The following is an 18,817-nucleotide window of genomic DNA, read 5'->3' as shown; positions in this document are numbered from 1 at the left end:
TCTTTCTTTCTTTCTTTCTTTCTTTCTTTCTTTCTTTCTTTCTTTCTATGTTGGAGATAGACCCAGAGCCACAGCTACATCACAAGCTTTTTAAAAAATGATTTAAAGACACTGTCTTTAGTCTTGCCATGCAGTCCAGACTGCACATCCATCAGCATTGCTGACCCTTCATCATTAGAAAAGTTTTATCAAGATATTGCAGGCTTTTTAATTGTAACAAAGCTTTATTAAGATAACACTGGGAGGCTGGAGTAGTTGGCTCAGTAGCTGAGTGCTTGGTGCTCTACTAGAGAACCTGAGTTTAGTCCTCAGCACCCATGTTAGGTGGTTCCAGGGGATCCCACACCATCTCCCAGCCTCCATAAGTACCTGCATGGATGTAGCAGACACTCACACAGGTAAACACACATGCACATGCATTTAAAAAAATCTTTAAAGAGGGTAATTGTCAGGGCTAGTGAGAAGCTTAGTGAGGAAAGGTGCTTATTGCCAAGCTGATGACCTGAGTTCATTCCCTGGTCCTACCTGCTGGAAGGAGAGAGCAGATTCCCCAGTGCTGACCTCTGACCTGCACATGCTGTGGCTGTCTACTAACAGTGAAGCGGCTTGATTCAACAACTGTCCGTGTCTAGTACATGCAAGTAGGATTGGGGCAGTCTCTGCTTCTGGGGTGTTTGTTATTTTGTTTTGGGAGCAAATGTCAAGGAACTAGTTAAAACTCAGAAAAAAAAGTCATGGAACAGAAACAAGATATGAAGGCTGAAAGCATTTTTCATAAAATAAAGATACATAGTTTAACCTACAGGCATCAGCTGTTTTTCTAGAATAACTATATACTTCTTCAGGGTTTTTGATGGCTCGTCATCATTCTTAGATTGTACTGGCTAACTCAGTTACCTTTTTGAGATTGTTTCGGCTAACATACATGTAGTTTATCTAAGGAAAAATGTAATTTACTTAGAACAGTCTTTTTTTATGGTGTGTTTTTATTGTATATGTGTAGGCCAGAAGTCAATATTTGGCTCAAGTTACCTCTACTATTGCTCTCCCTTTTTTTATTTTTATTTTTTGAGACAGGGTCTCACTATGTACCTATAGCCTCAAAGGTCCTATGTAGACCAGAGTGGCCATGAACTCACAGAGACCCATCTACCTTTGCTTCCTGAGAGCTGGGATCACAAGCTTGTGCCACCACACATGGCACCACCTTACTTTTTAAGTCCAGGTCTCTCTATATAAACATGGAACTCACTGATTGACTAGACTGGCTGGCCAGTGAGCTCCTGGCTTCATCCTGTCGCCACCAAGAGCTGGAATTATAGGCATGTTCTCTATACCCAATATTTGAAAACATTAAATTTTTTAAACATGTGTATGTATTATGTACCTGTGTGAGTGTACTGTATAGATCAGAAGGCCATATGAGCCGGAGGAGGGCCGCAGATACCTTGGAAGTGGTATCAGGCAGTTGTGAGCCTCTGTGTGGGGCTGAGTCCACTGGAAGCACTCAACCACTGAGCCATCTACACCCCTCTACACCCAAATTTTATGTAAGTGGTAAGGATCCAAACTCAAATTCTCAGCTTTACACACTAATCTGTCTCCCTGGGCCCCGGAACAGAATTTTGAGTGCAGCTTTTAAAAGCAGGGACTGTAACAGAAATATTGCAACGGTCTGCTGAAACGAGGCAGACTGGTTGATGGAACGTAGCAAGTCCCCTCTTAGTTCCATCACACATTTGGTTTCAGCGTACGTTTGAGGACTTTTCTCTTCATGCTACAGCAATAATTGGTGAAATAGGAATGTGTAGAGAAGTCAGCTTGTGATAAGGCTATGCAAAGAATGACATTAACTAGTAGCTACAAACAGTAAGGAAATTGGTAGCAATTGCAAAATATTTCATTTTTAGGGATCACATTTTGCAATGCACTTATTTGCTGGACTAGCTTTCCATGGGTGAGAGGAACAAAAGGCTTGCTTCTGTTTTATCATTAGGCTGTCATTGCTAATGTATCTACTTCTGTAGAGTGAGTACAACTTAATTATATTTTTCAATGGAGTCATCTTAGAGCTCATTCTTAGGAGGCACGTCCCAGGAAGCTGTGTTGTTTCGCTTGGTGGTCTGGAAGGAGGTTGATTATGAATGTAAAGAGTAAAGAATGGAAACTCAATACAACGTGCTAACAGACTAGAAATGAAGAAGTCCTTTTTCTCCCTCCACTCTCCTTCCCTTTCTTTTCAGTGCTGGAGATCAAGTTCAGGACCTTGTATATGACAGGCAGGTGCTCTTCCTGAGCTACATTCCTAGTAAATTGTTGAATTGTGTGTGTGTGTGTATGTATGTATATATGTGTATGTAGAGACAATCTCAAGTAGCATATATTATGTATGTATATATGTATGTGTGTGTGTGTGTGTGTGTGTGTGTGTGTGTGTGTATGCATGCACACGTGTAGGTAGCCTAGGCTGATTTTGAGCTCTCTCTATAGTTGTGGATGACCTTGAATTTATGCTCTTCTTCTTCCATCTCTGGAGCCTTAGATTGTAGCCTTGTGCCAGCAGGCCTGGTTTGGCAGTGCTGGGCACAGAGCCCCGCCAGGGCTTGAGGAGTGCTCGCCAACACTCTGCCAGCTGAGCCGTCTCCCAGCCCTGCTCCTGGAACTTTTAACAGGAATTTGTATCTACAAGCACAGCAGCTCAGTTTCAGGAAATGATCTGTGGGCCAATCTGCTTCCTTGAAACTTTGTTGGAGGGTCTCACTCTGCAGATGAGTGAGATCAGCTCTGAGCCTGGCCTGGAGTTCATTATGTAGCCCAGGTCACATACATGTACCCTTGAATTCCTGATTCTCTTTCCTCAGTTTCTCAAACGCTAGGATTCATCCCCCTACATTTACTGATTCCTTCTTATGCCCAAACCCCAAAGGATTTTTGAGCACAGTTAGCAGATTTATAGAACTTATAGTTTAGCTTACTTATGATATAAGAGTACCTATAGCTGAATTATACATGTAACCTTTTTGATTCTCAAGAAAGCTACTGACAGCAGAGTCACAGGCAAGTTCTACTGACAGATTTCTGATGCTCCAGGGTGTAAGTAGCAGGCTATATCGGGGGTTGCAGGTGGGTGGTCATCAGCTCTGGAGTGGGACAGATCTAGTAAAATTTTATTTAAAAATTTAGCCAGTCATGGTGGCACACACCAGTAATCCCAGCACTCGGGAGGCAGAGACAGGTGGATTTCTGTGAGTTTGAGGCCAGTCTGGTCTACAAAGTGAGTCCAGGACAGCCAAGGCTACACAGAAAAACCCTGTCTTTGTGTGTGTGTGTGTGTGTGTGTGTGTGTGTGTGTGCACCATGTGTGTACCTTAATGCCTGCAGAGATCAGATCCCCTGGAACTCGAGTTATGGATGGTTGTGAGCCACGATGTGGGTGCTGGGAACCAACTCAGGTCCTCTTTGAGAACAATAAGTGGTCTTAACTGTAGAGCTACTCTCTAGCCCGTGATGCACCTATTGCTATAAATATATTTTAAAACTTCATGCCTAAAAAGCTTAAAAATTATTAGGTGCCTGTTTTGTGAAACTCATGTTAACATTTGTTTATTTTTTTAGTATTATGTGTATTATTATTATTATTTTTTACAGTCGAGGTCCTTTATTTTTTGTGCATCAGGCCATGAACTTGTATAGAATGGGCTCCAGCAGCTCAGTGTTTCTCTGGGGGGCACAGGCTGGTGCTTCAGCTGAACCCAGGTGCCCTTCTTCAGCCTCCTTCTTCTTGTGGTCGTTTCCCCTCACATGCTTCAAGAAGCTGTCCCTGCTCCTAGAGAGTTTCATGTGCTCCATGTGCACGGTGGTTCTCTTCATGAGGATCTTGCCCCTAACCTGCTTGTTCACAATGATGCCACAGCATACTGGGTGGCACTGTAGACTCTTCTGGTTTTGCCTATTCCCATTTCCTTGATGTCTATGATATCACCCTTTTTGTACATTCGCAGGTATGTGGCCAAAGGAACAACTCCATGCTTCTTAAAAGGCCTAGAGAGTGCCCTTGCTTTTTCCCCTTTGTCTTACTGCAAGATGGCTGCCATGGTGGAACGGGATGTACATGTGTTTGTATCTGTGTGTGGGTTTGTGCATGTGAGTCCAGCTGTTCAGCGAGGCCAAAAGACGGCATAGAATCCCCTAGAGTTGGCGATTACAGGTGATTGTAAACAAGCTTGTGTGGGTGCTGGGAACTAACTCTGGTTCTCTACAAGAGCATGCACTCTTTTTTTTTTTTCTTCCCAACAGGGTTTCTCTGTGTAGCCTTGGCTGTGCTGGACTTGCTTTGTAGAGCAGGCTGGCATCACAGAGATCTACCTGCCTCTGCCTCCCAAGTGCTGGAGGTGCAGGCCACCATGTCTAGCTCCAGCATGCACTCTTAACTCTCTCTTCAGCCCCTCATTTTACAAAACTTCTGTTGTTAGTCTCCTGCGAGGTAACCCCACTTGGCCATGAACCTAGACTCTTGCTGCTTCAACCTGGAGTTACAGACATGTACCACCATGCCTGGCTGTAAAGCTGCTTTATGTTTGCTGAAATTGTTTAATAAATGAACAGTACTCTCTATAAGCTAACCAATATAAATTTTATTATCAATTACAGAGATACAAAAGTGTGTATTAGAATGTTTGTCTATTTCTGCAAAACACAACAAAATGAAGCTCTGTGCCATTACATAGGTCTGTAATCCCTGTTACCCGAAATGCAGAAGCAGGAAGGTGGTGAGTTAAGACTGACCCGGGCTACACACTGAGACCCTGTCTCAAATAAAACAGGAAGTTCCAAAGCCAACAAAACAGAAACAAAGGAAGCTTATTAAATGGATCTAGATCTCTCCAATGACAATTTTGATAAGTAGGAAATTAAAAACATTTATTTTATGCACGAGTGTTTTGCCTGTATATATGTTAGTGTACCACATTTGTGCCATGCCTAGTGCCTACAGAAGTCAGAAAAGTGTGCTGGATATCCTGGAAGCTGAGTTACAGATGGTTGTGAGCCATCACGTAGGTGCTGGGAATCAAACCCAAGTCCTCTGCAAGAACAAACAGTGCTCCAGGGCAAATTTCTTAGTACAGGAATACAAAGACACACATATTTAATGGTTTTCTCATACAATATTTGCATTCTGTCTCTGTCTTCCAGTGCTGGTGGTGCTAGAGCCAGCTTTTTAAGTCACTGTGGGTATCAAACTCAGGACCTCATGCTTTCACAGCAAGCACATGCACTTCACTTACTGAGCTATCTCCTAGCCCTATTTCTTTCTTCTTTCTTTTTCAAGACACTCTCACTATGTACATCAGGGTGACCTTGAACTTAGAGATCTGCTTGCCTTGGCCTCTGAAGTGCTGGTATTAAAGGCATGCACCATCACACCTAGTTCCAGCCATATTTAAAAAAATAAAATAAAACAATGATATAAATATGTAATAATCACCACAATTTATGTTGTTTTTATCTTTAAAACAGGCTTACTGGCATATTTTTATTTTAGGCATCTATTATTTGTATTTAGTAAACTCTAGTGTCACACAGTTCAAACTTGAGAAATAGAAGTCCAGGTAAAAAAGCTACTCTATAAGCTCATACTTCAGAGCATAACCAGTTACTAGAAAAGGCCATTGATGAGGACAAAACAAGAACATATTTGCTCATATTTTAAACATCTTCTAAGTAACTGCAACACAGTTTAGAACCTTTGCAAAAAGGAAAATACTTCTCAGGCACCATAGTTTTCAGAACATGGCATTACCTCACAGAAGAGGCCCAGGTTCTTCTGCAGGCATTACCTTTTATTTTACATACAATTCCTAAGAACTTCCTATGAAGTTTTAGAGCTTAAAGAGATAAAAGTTTGATTATATGCATACTCCACTTATTCTTGAGTAAAGTGAGGCACAGCAAAACAATAAAAACATGTAGACCTGACTGAGTTCCATTTAATAATACAGCCCATCAGATGTGAGTAAATTTAATAGCCATCAGTTCCCTTATTTTCTAGGCTATATTTTCCTAGAGTCCCCTTTTCTCTTGCATTCGAATAGGCTATGAAATCGTGGACTTTTTCTTTTAGAGCCACCAGTTCATTCTGCATCTTTAATATGCTGTTGTCATACTGAATTTCCTCAAGAGCCTTCTGCATCTCCATGATTTCAGACACTGCCTTCAGCATATCATCTTCCATGTTAAACATTTGCATAGTCAGGTCTTCCATTTTCTTTTCTGTCCCTATGAGATCCTGAGAGACCCTGAGAACAGAGTGGATTGCATTTTCTATAGCTGGCAAGTGTGCCTTGCACTCTTCAACTTTGGGTTCGTAGTTGGAAAGTTTACTAGTGAGATCTTCATCCCTGGCTACGAGTGTGTGCTGCTCTTCCTCTAGCTTCTCGACTGCTCTTGTAGCAGAGCCAAGCTGAGTCTCTACTCGCAGAAGATCTTCCTCTTCCTGCCTGCTCACTGTTCTGATGTTCCGTAGTGTGCTGTCTTCTAAATCTTTCAGTCGTTCAGTGAGCAATTTTATTTCTTGCTCAGCTGAATTAATTTCCATGGTAACTTGAGAATGTACATGCTTTGCTTCTGATTTAAAAATGGCTGTATTATCACTCATTTCTGCCAGTGTTCTCTCCCAGAAGACTGTAATGTTCTGGAATTTCTCTTTAAGGTTTTGCATCTTTTGTGTGAGCATCTCTTCACTATTCTCAATGTCACGAATGGATCTTTGGAGGCCAGATACTTCCTGTTCAAACTGGGTCATCAAAGACATGGATGATGTAGCTTCCTGCAGGACACTTTCAGTAGATGCAAGCTGCATTCACAACACAAAACAACCCCCGAACTACTTAATTATTTTCATATTAGAGAAACATAGCTTTAGCAATCAGGAGCATAATATATACAAGGTTCAAATTCTGAAGATACCTAAAATATCTAAGTATATTACAATCACATTGAAAGAAACAGTCATTATCAATAGTTTAAATAACTTTCATAAAATAGCCTTATGTTAGGAAAATGTATTCTTGGACTCATAATCCCAGTTACATAACATACCTCTTACATGAGGGCATAGTCAAAAGAAATGATGTTAAAAATTTTTGAAGTATATGGTAGTTTCTTTTTTCATTACAGTGGCTTTTAGGATACTGCAACAATGTAAAATTTGATACCTTCCCTAAATCCTATGATTTTGGAAGCTTCTGGCTGAATTATTATTTTATTAACCTCTTGCTGAGAAAGAACTAGAATTGGATTGTAAAAGTAGAAAAATGAACTTTTATAAAAACACTTGTGAGTAGCCATGTCAAATGACAATGTGTTCATTTGCAGGTCATGATAAGCTTCTAGATCTCTTGGAATGGGCCTGGGATATCTGGAAGGGCCATGCCATGTAAGTCTAACCTTACATGGATAAAAGGCTTTAGAGATTACAAAAAGCCCTAGAAGTGATTATTTTTTTATTTTATTTTATTTTTTTAGATTTATTTATTATTTATACAGAACATCAGAAGAAGGCACCAGATCTCACTATAGATGGTTGTGAGTCACCATGTGGTTGCTAGAAATTGAACTCAGGACCTTTGGAAGAACAGCCAATGTTCTTAACCTCTGAGCCATCTCTCTAGCCCCTCCACTGAAGTTATTATTAAGCTATCAAATGTATGCAGCACTGTCTTGTGAAAGAACACTGAAACGACACAGTTCTGCCCTTTAGCAGCCTACTCACGAAGCAAAGCCAGTTGCAGGCACTCTGACAAGGGGAGACATATGGAAGCCTTTAGGTGGAGTCCTGACCCACACTTCAGTAACCAAGCCAAGCACTCCAGAAGTACTACCTAGTATTCACAGCCTCTGTACAACACCTTACACACTTCTTACAGACTAAGCTTTTAAAACTGCTAAGCGCATCATGGGACACCATTAGAAAACCCCGATGATTCCTAACTAGAAAAGACAAGTACACGGCCTTGCCCCAACTGTCGGAACACCCTGCGTGCGGTGCCTATTCTTAGTTGCCGAATGCAGTTCCTCAAATGTTCAGTTTTCACCAGACCTTGTATGAGATGCTGATTATAAAATATCAACTTGATGGAGCAGACACTGCATCAGATCTTCTGTATTAGACATTTTAGGGCCCTGATAAGAGCTCTTGCTCACCCTCTATGAGCTACTTTCATTTTTAGGTATTAGAGAAAGAAAGAGAAAAGATGCAGTTTTGCTCTAAAGGGGAGTATGGGAGACAAAAAAAATTAATAACTAAAATACCCAGACTGGCGACATTAGTGTGATGGCAGACTCAACACAGGGCACAATGAATGTTTAGAGGAGAGATATGAAGTCAGGAGAGTTAGGGGGGAAAGCTTAAAGTGACCGAAATCTGTCTCTGAACAGAAAAGAGCTGAAAGCTCCACATTCCTTCCAGGAAAAGATCATGTCTTATATTTTTGTTGTGGTTGTTTTTGTCCCCAAAAGCAAGAGCTTAAAGACAACACTTTTTTTGACATTTAAAAATTTTAAATGTTAGGTGTATGAGTGTTTTGCCTCCATGTATGTATGTGCGCCACATGTTATGCAGTGTTGCAGACATCAGAACAAGGCATGGGATCCTCTGGAGCTGGAGTTATGGACGGTTGTGAGACATGTGTGGGTGCTGGGAAATGAACCTGGGTTCTCTGGTAGGGCATGTAGTGCTCTTAACGATGCACTGAGCCATCTCTCCTGGGGACATGTTTCTTCATGCTCACGGAAGATGCTATACTGATGCACTATGTGAAACAATGGAGATGTAGAAAACCCTTGAGGGAATGCAGTATGACAATACTTTCTGGGACCATCTAACGAAGGATCTTTGCAATAGGTGAAACAGTGTGATATACAGGTGATAGATGACACATGTGTAACATAACTAGTTAAAAAAAGAAGACCTCTCTGAAATGTCTAAATCAGTTTAATACACACATGTAGCCACACCACAATTAGAAGTTCGTTGGTTCACTGGATGGAGCTGAGTACATCAGTCTTGGCAACAAGAGCTTTTACCCACTGAGCCATCTTGCTGGTCTACATTATAATTTTATATCTAAAGATCAAAGATAACTTTTGTTTGTTTCTTGTTTTGTTTAGCTGATCTGGATCTTGATATAAAGACCAGGCCAGCCTTGAACTCATAGAGATTTGCCTGCCTCAGTCTACAGAGTGCTGGTATTAAAGGTGTGTACTATCATGCCCAGCTGGAGCCACCATACCTGCAGTCTTCTCTAGGAACTAAGTTGGATTACAGGGAGAAAAGAAACAGGAAGCCAATTTAGGATTTAAGACAGTGATAGTTTAAATGCAGAGAAAGCTTTGACCAGAAGTAGGAGACTGGTAGTAGGGAAGAGGAGAGCATCTCCCCCACACAGCTTAATTAATGAGTTACCTTATTTGAAATTAAACTGATTTTACTCTGTAGTCCTTGAAAGTCGCTGCTTTCTATTTGCAGTAACTGGTATTGGTTTTCCAGCTTCACAAACTTTTCTGATTGTTGAAATAGAAGCCTGGAAAAGAATAAATAATGACTGTCACTCACATCACCCTCGCATGGTGGCTGCAGTATTAGAATAAATAATGACTGTCACTCACATCACCCTCGCATGGTGGCTGCAGTATTTGTTAGATGACATCCAGGTGGCTATTGTGTGGGAGGGAACTGCATTAACTATCTTGAAGATGAGTCAACACTGCCTCTCTTCAGGCTCATAGCTCAGGGAGGGAGGCAGAGTGGCATCTCTTAAAGATGCATGAAAAAGAAGTACTGTGGAAGAAGCCAGGGTTGAACTATTTGGAATAAAAACTTTGATCTCTTCTGAGGATATAGGCCAGTAGTTCAGTCCCGAGCACTACTAAGCTATTGTCCCCAAGACTGTTGTCCAGACTATGGCATGCATACCTGTAATTGTATAACTCTGGAAGGCAGAGGCAGGGTGACCACAGGTTCCAGGTCATCCTCCATTACATAGTGAGCTGAAGGCTTACAGGCCAACTGAGGCTACATGAGACTCTGTCTCAAAAAAAGTTATAAAGACATAGAAATACAAAAGAGAGCCATTGTCAAACTGATAGAATATGTACACAAAGAAGAGCGTAAAAACTCTGTATTAATTACATTCAACAATATGCTCATAGGTATCCAAACAGTAGATGTCATTCTAAAGTGAGGGCTTAGGGCGAAGGGAGATGGCCCAGGTATAAAGTGCATGCTGTGTAAACATGAGGACTTGAGTATGACTCCAGTATCCACATGAAAAGCTGGGCTGGGTACACATGTGATCTCGGAGCTGGGGAAGCAGAGGCAAGAGGATTCCTAGGTTAGCTGGTCAGTCAGCCTCCTCAGGTAAGTGAGATCAGGATCTTAGCATGAGACCCTGTCTCAAAAAAACAAGATTGCTAGTTCCTGAGGGATGATAGCAGAGGTTGACCTCTGGCCCCCACATACAAGCACATGCACCCACATGCACACTCACACGTACAGTAAAATTAGTGCTGAGGGTATAGCTCAGTGGTAGGAAGGGTGCTTACCTGACATGTCAAAGACATCAAGTTTGATCCCAGTACATAAGCAAACAAAATTGGACCACTCTCTTCATCTGGTAAATAGCAAAGTATAGAAGAAGAAAAAAAGCTATCCTTGCACTAGAGAGATGGCTCAGTGGTTAGGAGCACTAGGCTGCCCTTCTTTTGTTTGTTGTTTGTTGGTTTGAGAGAGGGTTTCTCTGTGTAGCCCTGGCCATCCTGAAACTTACTCTGTAGACTAGGCTGGCCTCGAACTCAGAGATTTGGCCAACTCTGCTTCCTGGGTGCTAAGATTAAGGGTATGTACTACCCCCCAACTCCGTAGGCTGCTCTTCTAGAGAACACAGGTTTTATTCCGAACACCCTCATGGCAGCTCACAACTGCCTGTAACTCCCTCCAGTTTCAGGGATTCATGCCCTCTTCTTGCCTCCACTGGCAATGGGCATACACTCATGCACATTCATGCAGGGAAAACAGTCACACACATAAAAAAAAAAAAGAAAAGAAAAGCTATCCCAATCTTTAAGATGCTTTACTGATCCAGTTAGTCAGACCCTTATCCTAATCTTTGAAACAATAAACGAACACAATTTTATAGATTTGAAATGAATAAGCAGAGGAAATCCCTTAGGTTTATTATCATTTTGGTCATCAACTTTATCTCAATTCTCTGGCTCAGGAATTATGTCACACATTTTGTACAATGAGTCATCAAGAAGCAACAGGGCAGGATCATAAGAAGGGCTGAAGTCACAGGATCTATATTAATGATTACATATTCCTTACATACTGGAATCAATCACCAGACAGTTTAATACACCCATGTCTGGGTCCCCATTTACCGAGATTCTTATTTAATTAGTCATGGCTGTGGCTTGGATATTGGCTACTCTAACAGCTTCCCAGTGAATCTGAGTAGGCAGCCAAGCTGAGGTTCACTTACAGATCATATTTATAATACTTTCCAAGTGAAAGACAAAAGACTCCAAGGCTCCACAGAGGCATGTCTCTGAGTGCAGCTGACTTGTGTTTTGAACTTACAATGGTCTCACTGGGCTAACGCCTGTAAGACTGTAAAGCTAAAACAGACACTTTTGCTAAACAAGTATTTTCAGTGTTGGGTGAAATAAGGATCTTTGATGATGCAAGGTTAACAGCTACCATAGGAGACACTTATAACCCCAGGTTATAGAATTAGTAGAGCTCAACATCTTTTTGTATATTAACTTTTAAATAAAACTCATGTTAAAAACATTATTTTTCTAATTTTTAAAGATAGGTGAAAAGATTAGAGAAATTTTCTTTTTCCCACTTTTTAAATCTTTTTTGTTATTGGTGGGAAAAACCTAAAACCTGAGGCATATTGAGTCAGTACTCCACTACTGAGCTACATCCCCATAACTGCTTTTGTCTTAGGAATTTAGTTTTTTTCCTCTTTCATTAAATAGGCTTATCACCCATAAAAATGAGTTAATTTCTATGACTGGTTTTATCATCTGTTATTGCATGGCTACTTTATGAGTTTATTCTCATAAACTTATCCTACAGAGGAGCAAATTTATTCAGAATAAAAATTTTACTATATAAGACTGAGTAAAAGTTGATCCATTATAAAAATACTTTACTGAGCCTGGAGAGATGGCTCAATTATTAAAAGCCCTTGCTGCTATTCCAGAAAACCTAAGACCCAAGTTCAGTTCCCAGCAACGATGTTCAGAGACTCACACACAGACACAAACAGACACACATATGTAGACAGACAGATAAGAGAGTGAGCGCACTGAGGGCTTTAGATTTTATTAGACATTTTAATATTATCTACTGGTAGATTTTTCTTCAAATTTAAGCATTAAGCAATGTCAGGTTAGTGGAAATCCCTTTGATATTTTGTTTTCCCCCCCTTCTCCTTTAGGTTAGCTTCTCACCAAAGTAAGCATCACCCTTGCTACAAGCGGGTAATACATACAAGAAGAGAGCAGCATGCAGCTGACTTAGTGCCAGTGGTGGAAAAAAACAAAACAAAACAGATGAAGTCTACACAGTACTGATGGGTTTATAATGCATTTTATTTTCCACCTGTATATATTTCATAAATATTAACTAATTTGAAATTAAGGAAGATAATGGTTTATTTTCTAGAAATCATGAAAGTATACCAGAGAGGGCTGCTTGAGTCCTGAAGAATCATGTTCTTAAATTAGCATCAGATTTATGTCCAAGGTGTTTCACCCTGTTTAATGAATGAGAGGCATATTCTGACAGGAGCAAATTCCAATCTTCCTGTTTAGAACGATGTTGCCAAAGACCTGAACTTGGACTCTACTAAGGGGTATAGCTTCTAACAGAAGAAAGGGCCAATTTAGGCCTAGGGGGATCCTGTATTTCCAGAATCTTTAAAATTAATTTTAAGATTCTATTTGTTTTTTTTTTTGTGTTTGCATGTTTAACTACATCTATGTATGTATATGTATGTATGTATATGTACATATATGTGAGCCTAGTATAAGAGGAGGCCAGAAGTTCACGTTATAGAGAGTTGTGAGTCATTATGTTGGTGCTGGGAATAGAACCTGCATCTTCTGCAAGAACAGTTGTTTTTTTTTTTTAATTAAAATTAAAATTTTTATTTATCCATTTTACATCCTGGTCCTAGTCCTTCCCTGTTCTACCTCCCTTCTGGTTTCCTCGATACTCCCTCCCTTACTCCTCAGAGAAGGGGAGCCCCCCACACTGCACACCCTACCTGAACATATCAAGTTGCATCAGGACCGAGTGCATCCTCTTTCCCTGGTGAGGTAGCCCCACCAGCGGAAACTGATTTAAAAGTAGTCAGCAGAGTCCATGTCAAAGTCTGCCCCTGTTCGTCTTGCCAGGGGACCTATATGACGACCAAGCTGCCCATCAGCTACATTTGTGAAGGGTGCCTAGGTACAGTCCATGCATGGTCCTTAGTTGGTGCTCCAGTCTCCATAGGCCCCACCCTGGGCCCTGGTTAATTGGTATGTTGGTCTTCTTGTGGAGCTCCTGTCACCCCACTCCTGGGTCCTTCTATTCCCCCACTCTTCTACAAGACTACCTGAACTCTGCCCAATGTTTGGCTGTGAGTCTCTGCTTCTGTTTCTACCATCTGCTGGGTGGAGCAACTCAGAGGTCAGCTATGCTAGGCTCCTATCTGCGAACATGGCAGAGTATCATTAATCATGTCAGTGGAAGGCTCTCTCCCATGGGGTGAGTATCAGGTTAGGCCAGTCATTGGTTGGACAGTCCCTCAATCTCTGCTTTAATTTTTGTCCCTGCATATCTTGTAGGCAGGGTAAGTTTTGGGTTATAGTTTTTATGGAGGGTGGGTTGTTGTTCCTCTCCCTCCACTAGGAGTCCTGTTTAGTTAGAGGATGGCCTCTTCAGTGTCTATGACCCCTGCTACCAGAAGTCTCAGCTAGAATCACCCTCATAATGTCTCAGGAGACTACCCAGTCATAGGTCTCCAGCTTGTCATAGAGAAGTCCCCGCCCAAGGTTTCTCTTCTCTCTGCAAGTCCTCTGTCTTCCTGCCCTGCCCCCAGCTCCCACTCTCCCCAGGTCTGATATCAGCCCTCACTTCTCTCCATGCTCCCTCTCTTACCCTGTTCCCTCTCTTCAACGACTTCTGCTGTCTATTCTATTTCCCTTCTGAGTGGGAGTTAAGCATCCTCTCTTGTGGCCTCCTTGTTACCTATCTTCTTTGGGTCTATGAATTGTGGTATGGTTATCCTATACTAGATGGCTGAAATTCAATCTTAACTATTAAGCCATCTATCTCTTCAGCCCTTTATTCCTAGAAATTTTTTTTTTTTAAGATAGTGTCTCACTATGTAGCCCTGGCTGTCCTGGAACTCACTATGCAGACTAGGCTGGCCTCAAGCTCACAGAGATCTGCCTGTCTCTGCTCTGAGTGCTGGAATTAAAGGTGTGTTCCACTATGCCTGGCTTCAGAAATTGATCTTATTTTGGATTAATACTGAGGGAAGGCAACATATCACCCAGGTTAGGTTGTCAGACTATTTTGGCTCTGCAATTTATGAGCCATATAAGCAACCACCTTGGATTAAACAATTTATCTTTGCTATTTGTTTCCTCATTTGAAAAGTAGGTATGACAATATCTCAAAGGGTTTTTGGAGAAATAAAACAGGTTCATATTTATATAAGCACATAGAACATCACCAAGAGCAGTGGTTCTCAAATTGTGGGTAACAACCCCTTTGGCAAACTTTTATCTCCAAAAAATATTTAATTACGATACATAATAGCAGCAACATTATGCCAGGTAGTGGTGGTGCATGCCTTTAATTCCACCATTCAGGAGGCAGAGGCAGGCAGATCTCTGTGAGTTTGAGACCAGCCTGGTCTTCAGAGTGAGTTCCAGGACAGCCAGGACGACAAAGAGAAATCCTGAAAAGCAAAAACAAAACAACCAACCAACCAAAATAAAAAACAACATAGCAAAATTATAGTTATGAAGTAGCAATGAGATAACTTTATGGTTGGGGGTCACCACACAGGAGGACCTGTATTAAAGGATTGCAGCATTAGGAAGGTTTCAAAATCCCCTGGCACTTCCCAGGTAGCACATTCTCTCTCTGTAGCTTGTGTGTAGATCAGATCTAAGCACTCTACTACTGCTCCAGTACCATGCCTGCCTGCCTGCCTTTGTGCTCCCCTCCATGATGATCACAGGCCAACCCTCTGCAACTCTAAGCCCTCAATTAAATGCTGTTATAAGTTGCCTTTGTCATGGCAATAGAAAAGTACCTAAGAAATAAATCCAGAATTTAGCAGAAAGAAGACATGATACGTAATACATTTTTAGGTCTGTTAGTACTTTGTATTTTCCAAACAAGCTTCCAAACATTAAATGGTTTCTGAAGACATACTATCATCAGTGGAACGGTTTGGCCTTTGCCCCCTACCTAGCTTAACCATACAAAGTATGAGTGGAAAAGCTGTTTACACTGATATACTTATTTTAGCTAACAGAACAGACTAAGTAGAGTATTAATAAAGATTTGAGCCAGGCATGGTGGCGCATGTCTTTGGAAGGCAGGGGCAGGTGGATTGAGTTCAAGGCCAACCTGGTCTAACAAAACAAGTCCAGGACAGCCAAGGCTACACAGAGAAACCCTGTCTCAAAAAACAAAAAAACCTTGGCTATCCTGGACTCTCTTTGTAGACCAGGCGGGCCTCAAACTCAGAGATCTGCCTGCCTCTGCCTCCCAGAGTGCTGGGATTACAGGCATGCACCACTGCACCCGGCTTCCTGTGTGTTATGTAAAGAGATCAATGACTATTATAATTCTAGTGTGCCATTAGCAATTTTATGAGATAAGAAATATTTGAGAAATGCTTGCAAATATCTTGCTAGAGTAAAGCTTGTCCCCAACTTACCATAAATATTTTGTTACAAACAGCAACTAAAGTATATATATTCCATTCTAGGGCTAATATACTTCCCAAGAACAACTAACCATCAATAGTTTTACTAACAGTCACAGGCTTCACCCACTAAAAATATGAACTTTATTTTTTATTTCTTGAGTATTGTTGGAGACAGAATGCAAGGCCTCATGCACATTAGCAAGTGCCTTGCCACTGAGCTATGCTCTAGTTTTTTATAATTTCGATTTGGCACTAAAAAAATCATTTTGCAGAGACAAAATTCAGCTTATACAAAACCTTTCTACTTATTGTAACATGCTTTGTCTTTCTATTCTGGAAGACTAAATCTCTGAAATGAAGTATGACTTTTCAAGATTTATTCTTTTAGTTTCCCTTTGAGGCTTGTGTGTATATGTGTGTGTCAGAGGCTGGAGTTGGCTGCCTTTCTCGATTGCTCTTCACCTTACTACTATTTTTATTTGTGTGTGGGGTCACAGGTGTCTCACTGTGCATGTATGGAGGTCAGGACAACTTCTGGGGCTCAATTCTCTTCTTCCACTGTGTGGGTGCAGGGGATGGGATTCAGGCTGTCCTTTGGCTTTCCAGGGCAAGTGCCTTTCCCAGATAAGCCATCTTGCTAGTTCAGTTGAACCTTTTGTGAACTCTAATTGAATTACTGAAAAACTCAACATTTGTGATATAGTTTGCTTCATGAATTATGATGCTTTATCTAATTAATGGGAACTACATTAATAAATTTAGCAACTAAAACCACTTGGATTAAGCCCTAGAGCAACAGTTCTCAACGTTCTTAATGCTGTGGCCCTTTAAATCAGTTCCTCATGTTACCTATAAAACTGTTTTTGTTGCAACTCTGCTACTGTTATGAATCATAACATAAATATCTGATATGCAGGATATCTGCTATATGACACCTGTGGGGGTTTCAATCCAGTCTGTGAAATACTACCCTACAGAGAACCAACAATAATAACTCAGCAATATTCTTTCCCAATACAAAGTGTACCATGCTCCATTTACCTAAAAAAGGTCATGCATTTTAAGGTGTGAGCAGTTTATTTAAAACAGCAAACCCAATACATTTATTCTTTTTAGATCAAAATTAATATATTCCACAAACACCAATACCATCATTAAATAAAGTTATTTTTAAAGAGATTAACGATCCACATTTCACTTTTACAAGTTTTATTAATGTAAAACAAAACCCAGTAGTCAAGCAGGGTATGGTGGCAAACGCCTGTAATCCTAGCGATTGGGAGGTGGAGGCAAGAGGATCAGGGGTTCAATGTCATGTTCAGCAACAAAGTGAGTTCCAGCCAAACCTAAGCTACCTAAGAGCCTGTCTCAAAAAACCAAACCAACCACTCAGCCTTCAAAGCCCCAGGACTTGGGGTGTCATCAGTAAACTAAAATGAAAATGTATTAGCATTAAAAATGTTCTAGCCTAGAGGATATCCAGAGTCTCCTCTGAATCCGACTAGCTCTTTTACTAAATAATTTATCAACGGTGAAAAACCTATTAACATATCAGGCTTGTTATGAAGATGAGATAGGTTATTCCTAAGAATCATGGAAAGTATTAAGTAATCTTAATACTTTAAGATTACTTCATATTACACTAATATATTATCAGTACATGTTTGATTTCAAAACTATGAATGTTGAGCAAGGCGGTGGTGCCTAGCAAAAGCAGGGTCCTCAGTTTGATCCCCACTACTGCAAATAAAATAAAATGTAAAAATAAATGTATATAGCCCGGCTGTGGTGGCGCATGCCTTTAACCCCAGCACTCAGGAGGCAGAGGTAGGTGCATTCCTGAGTTTGAGGCCAGCCTGGTCTACACTATGAGTTTCAGGACAGCCAGGGCTACACAGAGAAAACCTGTCTTGAAAAACCAAAACAACAGCAACAAAACTATGAATGTTTAGTTTTAAGTGAAAGCCTCTATTCTTTAGAGTGTTACATACAGTTCAACTTGTAATTTAGGAATAAGATTGGTTGGAGAGATGGCTTAGCTGTTAAGAGCATGCATGTCTGGTTGGCTTACAACCATTTGTAAATCCAGCTCCTGGGATTCTGACATGCTCTTGTGGGATCCTTGCGCATGTGCACATACACACAGACACACGCACACACATAAGCAAAAACCAGTCTTAAAAAAAGGACTACAGTTTTAATGTAGGCACACAGCTGTAAATAGCAGAAAGCCTCCTTAGCATTTGCTGGGGCAGACTCATCGCTGCAGAGTGGACGGGAAGTAGCGGTTTTTAGCTATGTGCAAACTTGTGACGCGGAGTAGGCGCTTCTTGGGTGACTCATCCCCAGGCTTCAGCGGGCAGCGACAGGGGCATGCTACTAGAACAGCGCTCAATGAGCGCATTCAAGCAAGAGTGGGGTGGCTCGAGGTGCGAGGCGTCCGCGCGAGGCCCGACCCACGGCCGGAGGCATCGCGCACTTACCAGGCCAGGCCCAGGCTGGTGGCCAGCGACAGCAGGCTGAGCCCGGTGCGGGGGTCCGCCCAGCCCGCGCCGCCCCGCGCCTCGAGGTTCTTCCCGCCGTCGCTCCGCTTCTCGGGCTCGGCGGCAGGCCCCTTGGGCCCCGGCTTCTTCCGGCTCTTCACCTCGGACATGTCCGCAGCCCTGAGGATCTCCAAGCCGGGGCGGCTTCCCGGGGTAGCGGGGGACCGTGGGACGTGGAGGCAGGCCTCGCCCCCTCCCAGGCCGTGCTCCGCCCGCGAGCGGCTCGCCCCGCCTCCGGGTTCCGCGGCCGTGCGGAGGGTGGGG

At 41.8% G+C, this 18,817-nt stretch overlaps 1 protein-coding gene across 2 annotated transcripts in view; it reads right to left on the bottom strand.

Moving 5' to 3' along the window:
* Ikbip (IKBKB interacting protein) overlaps nt 1–18,811 on the bottom strand; it is a 20,299-nt gene extending 1,488 nt beyond the window's left edge. Inside the window, exons 1-3 of one of the 2 annotated variants that reach the window (XM_055627922.1) lie at nt 18,494–18,811; nt 9,464–9,581; nt 4,615–6,853 (exon numbers count right to left, since the gene is read on the bottom strand). In XM_055627922.1, coding sequence (XP_055483897.1) covers nt 6,020–6,853; nt 9,464–9,581; nt 18,494–18,663 — 1,122 coding nt within the window. In that variant the 5' untranslated portion in view covers nt 18,664–18,811 and the 3' untranslated portion in view covers nt 4,615–6,019. Of the gene's footprint in view, nt 1–4,614; nt 6,854–9,463; nt 9,582–18,493 lie in introns of those variants that run through there. The other variant, XM_055627923.1, reaches the window with a different exon arrangement.
* Nucleotides 18,812–18,817: the final 6 nt, after the last annotated feature.

This window comes from Psammomys obesus, unplaced genomic scaffold, assembly GCF_907164565.1.
Source record: "Psammomys obesus unplaced genomic scaffold, mPsaObe1.curated_primary_1811, whole genome shotgun sequence".
NCBI lineage: Eukaryota > Metazoa > Chordata > Mammalia > Rodentia > Muridae > Psammomys > Psammomys obesus.
Note: the sequence above shows the minus strand (reverse complement) of the source record. Positions and strands in the feature narration are given on the sequence as shown.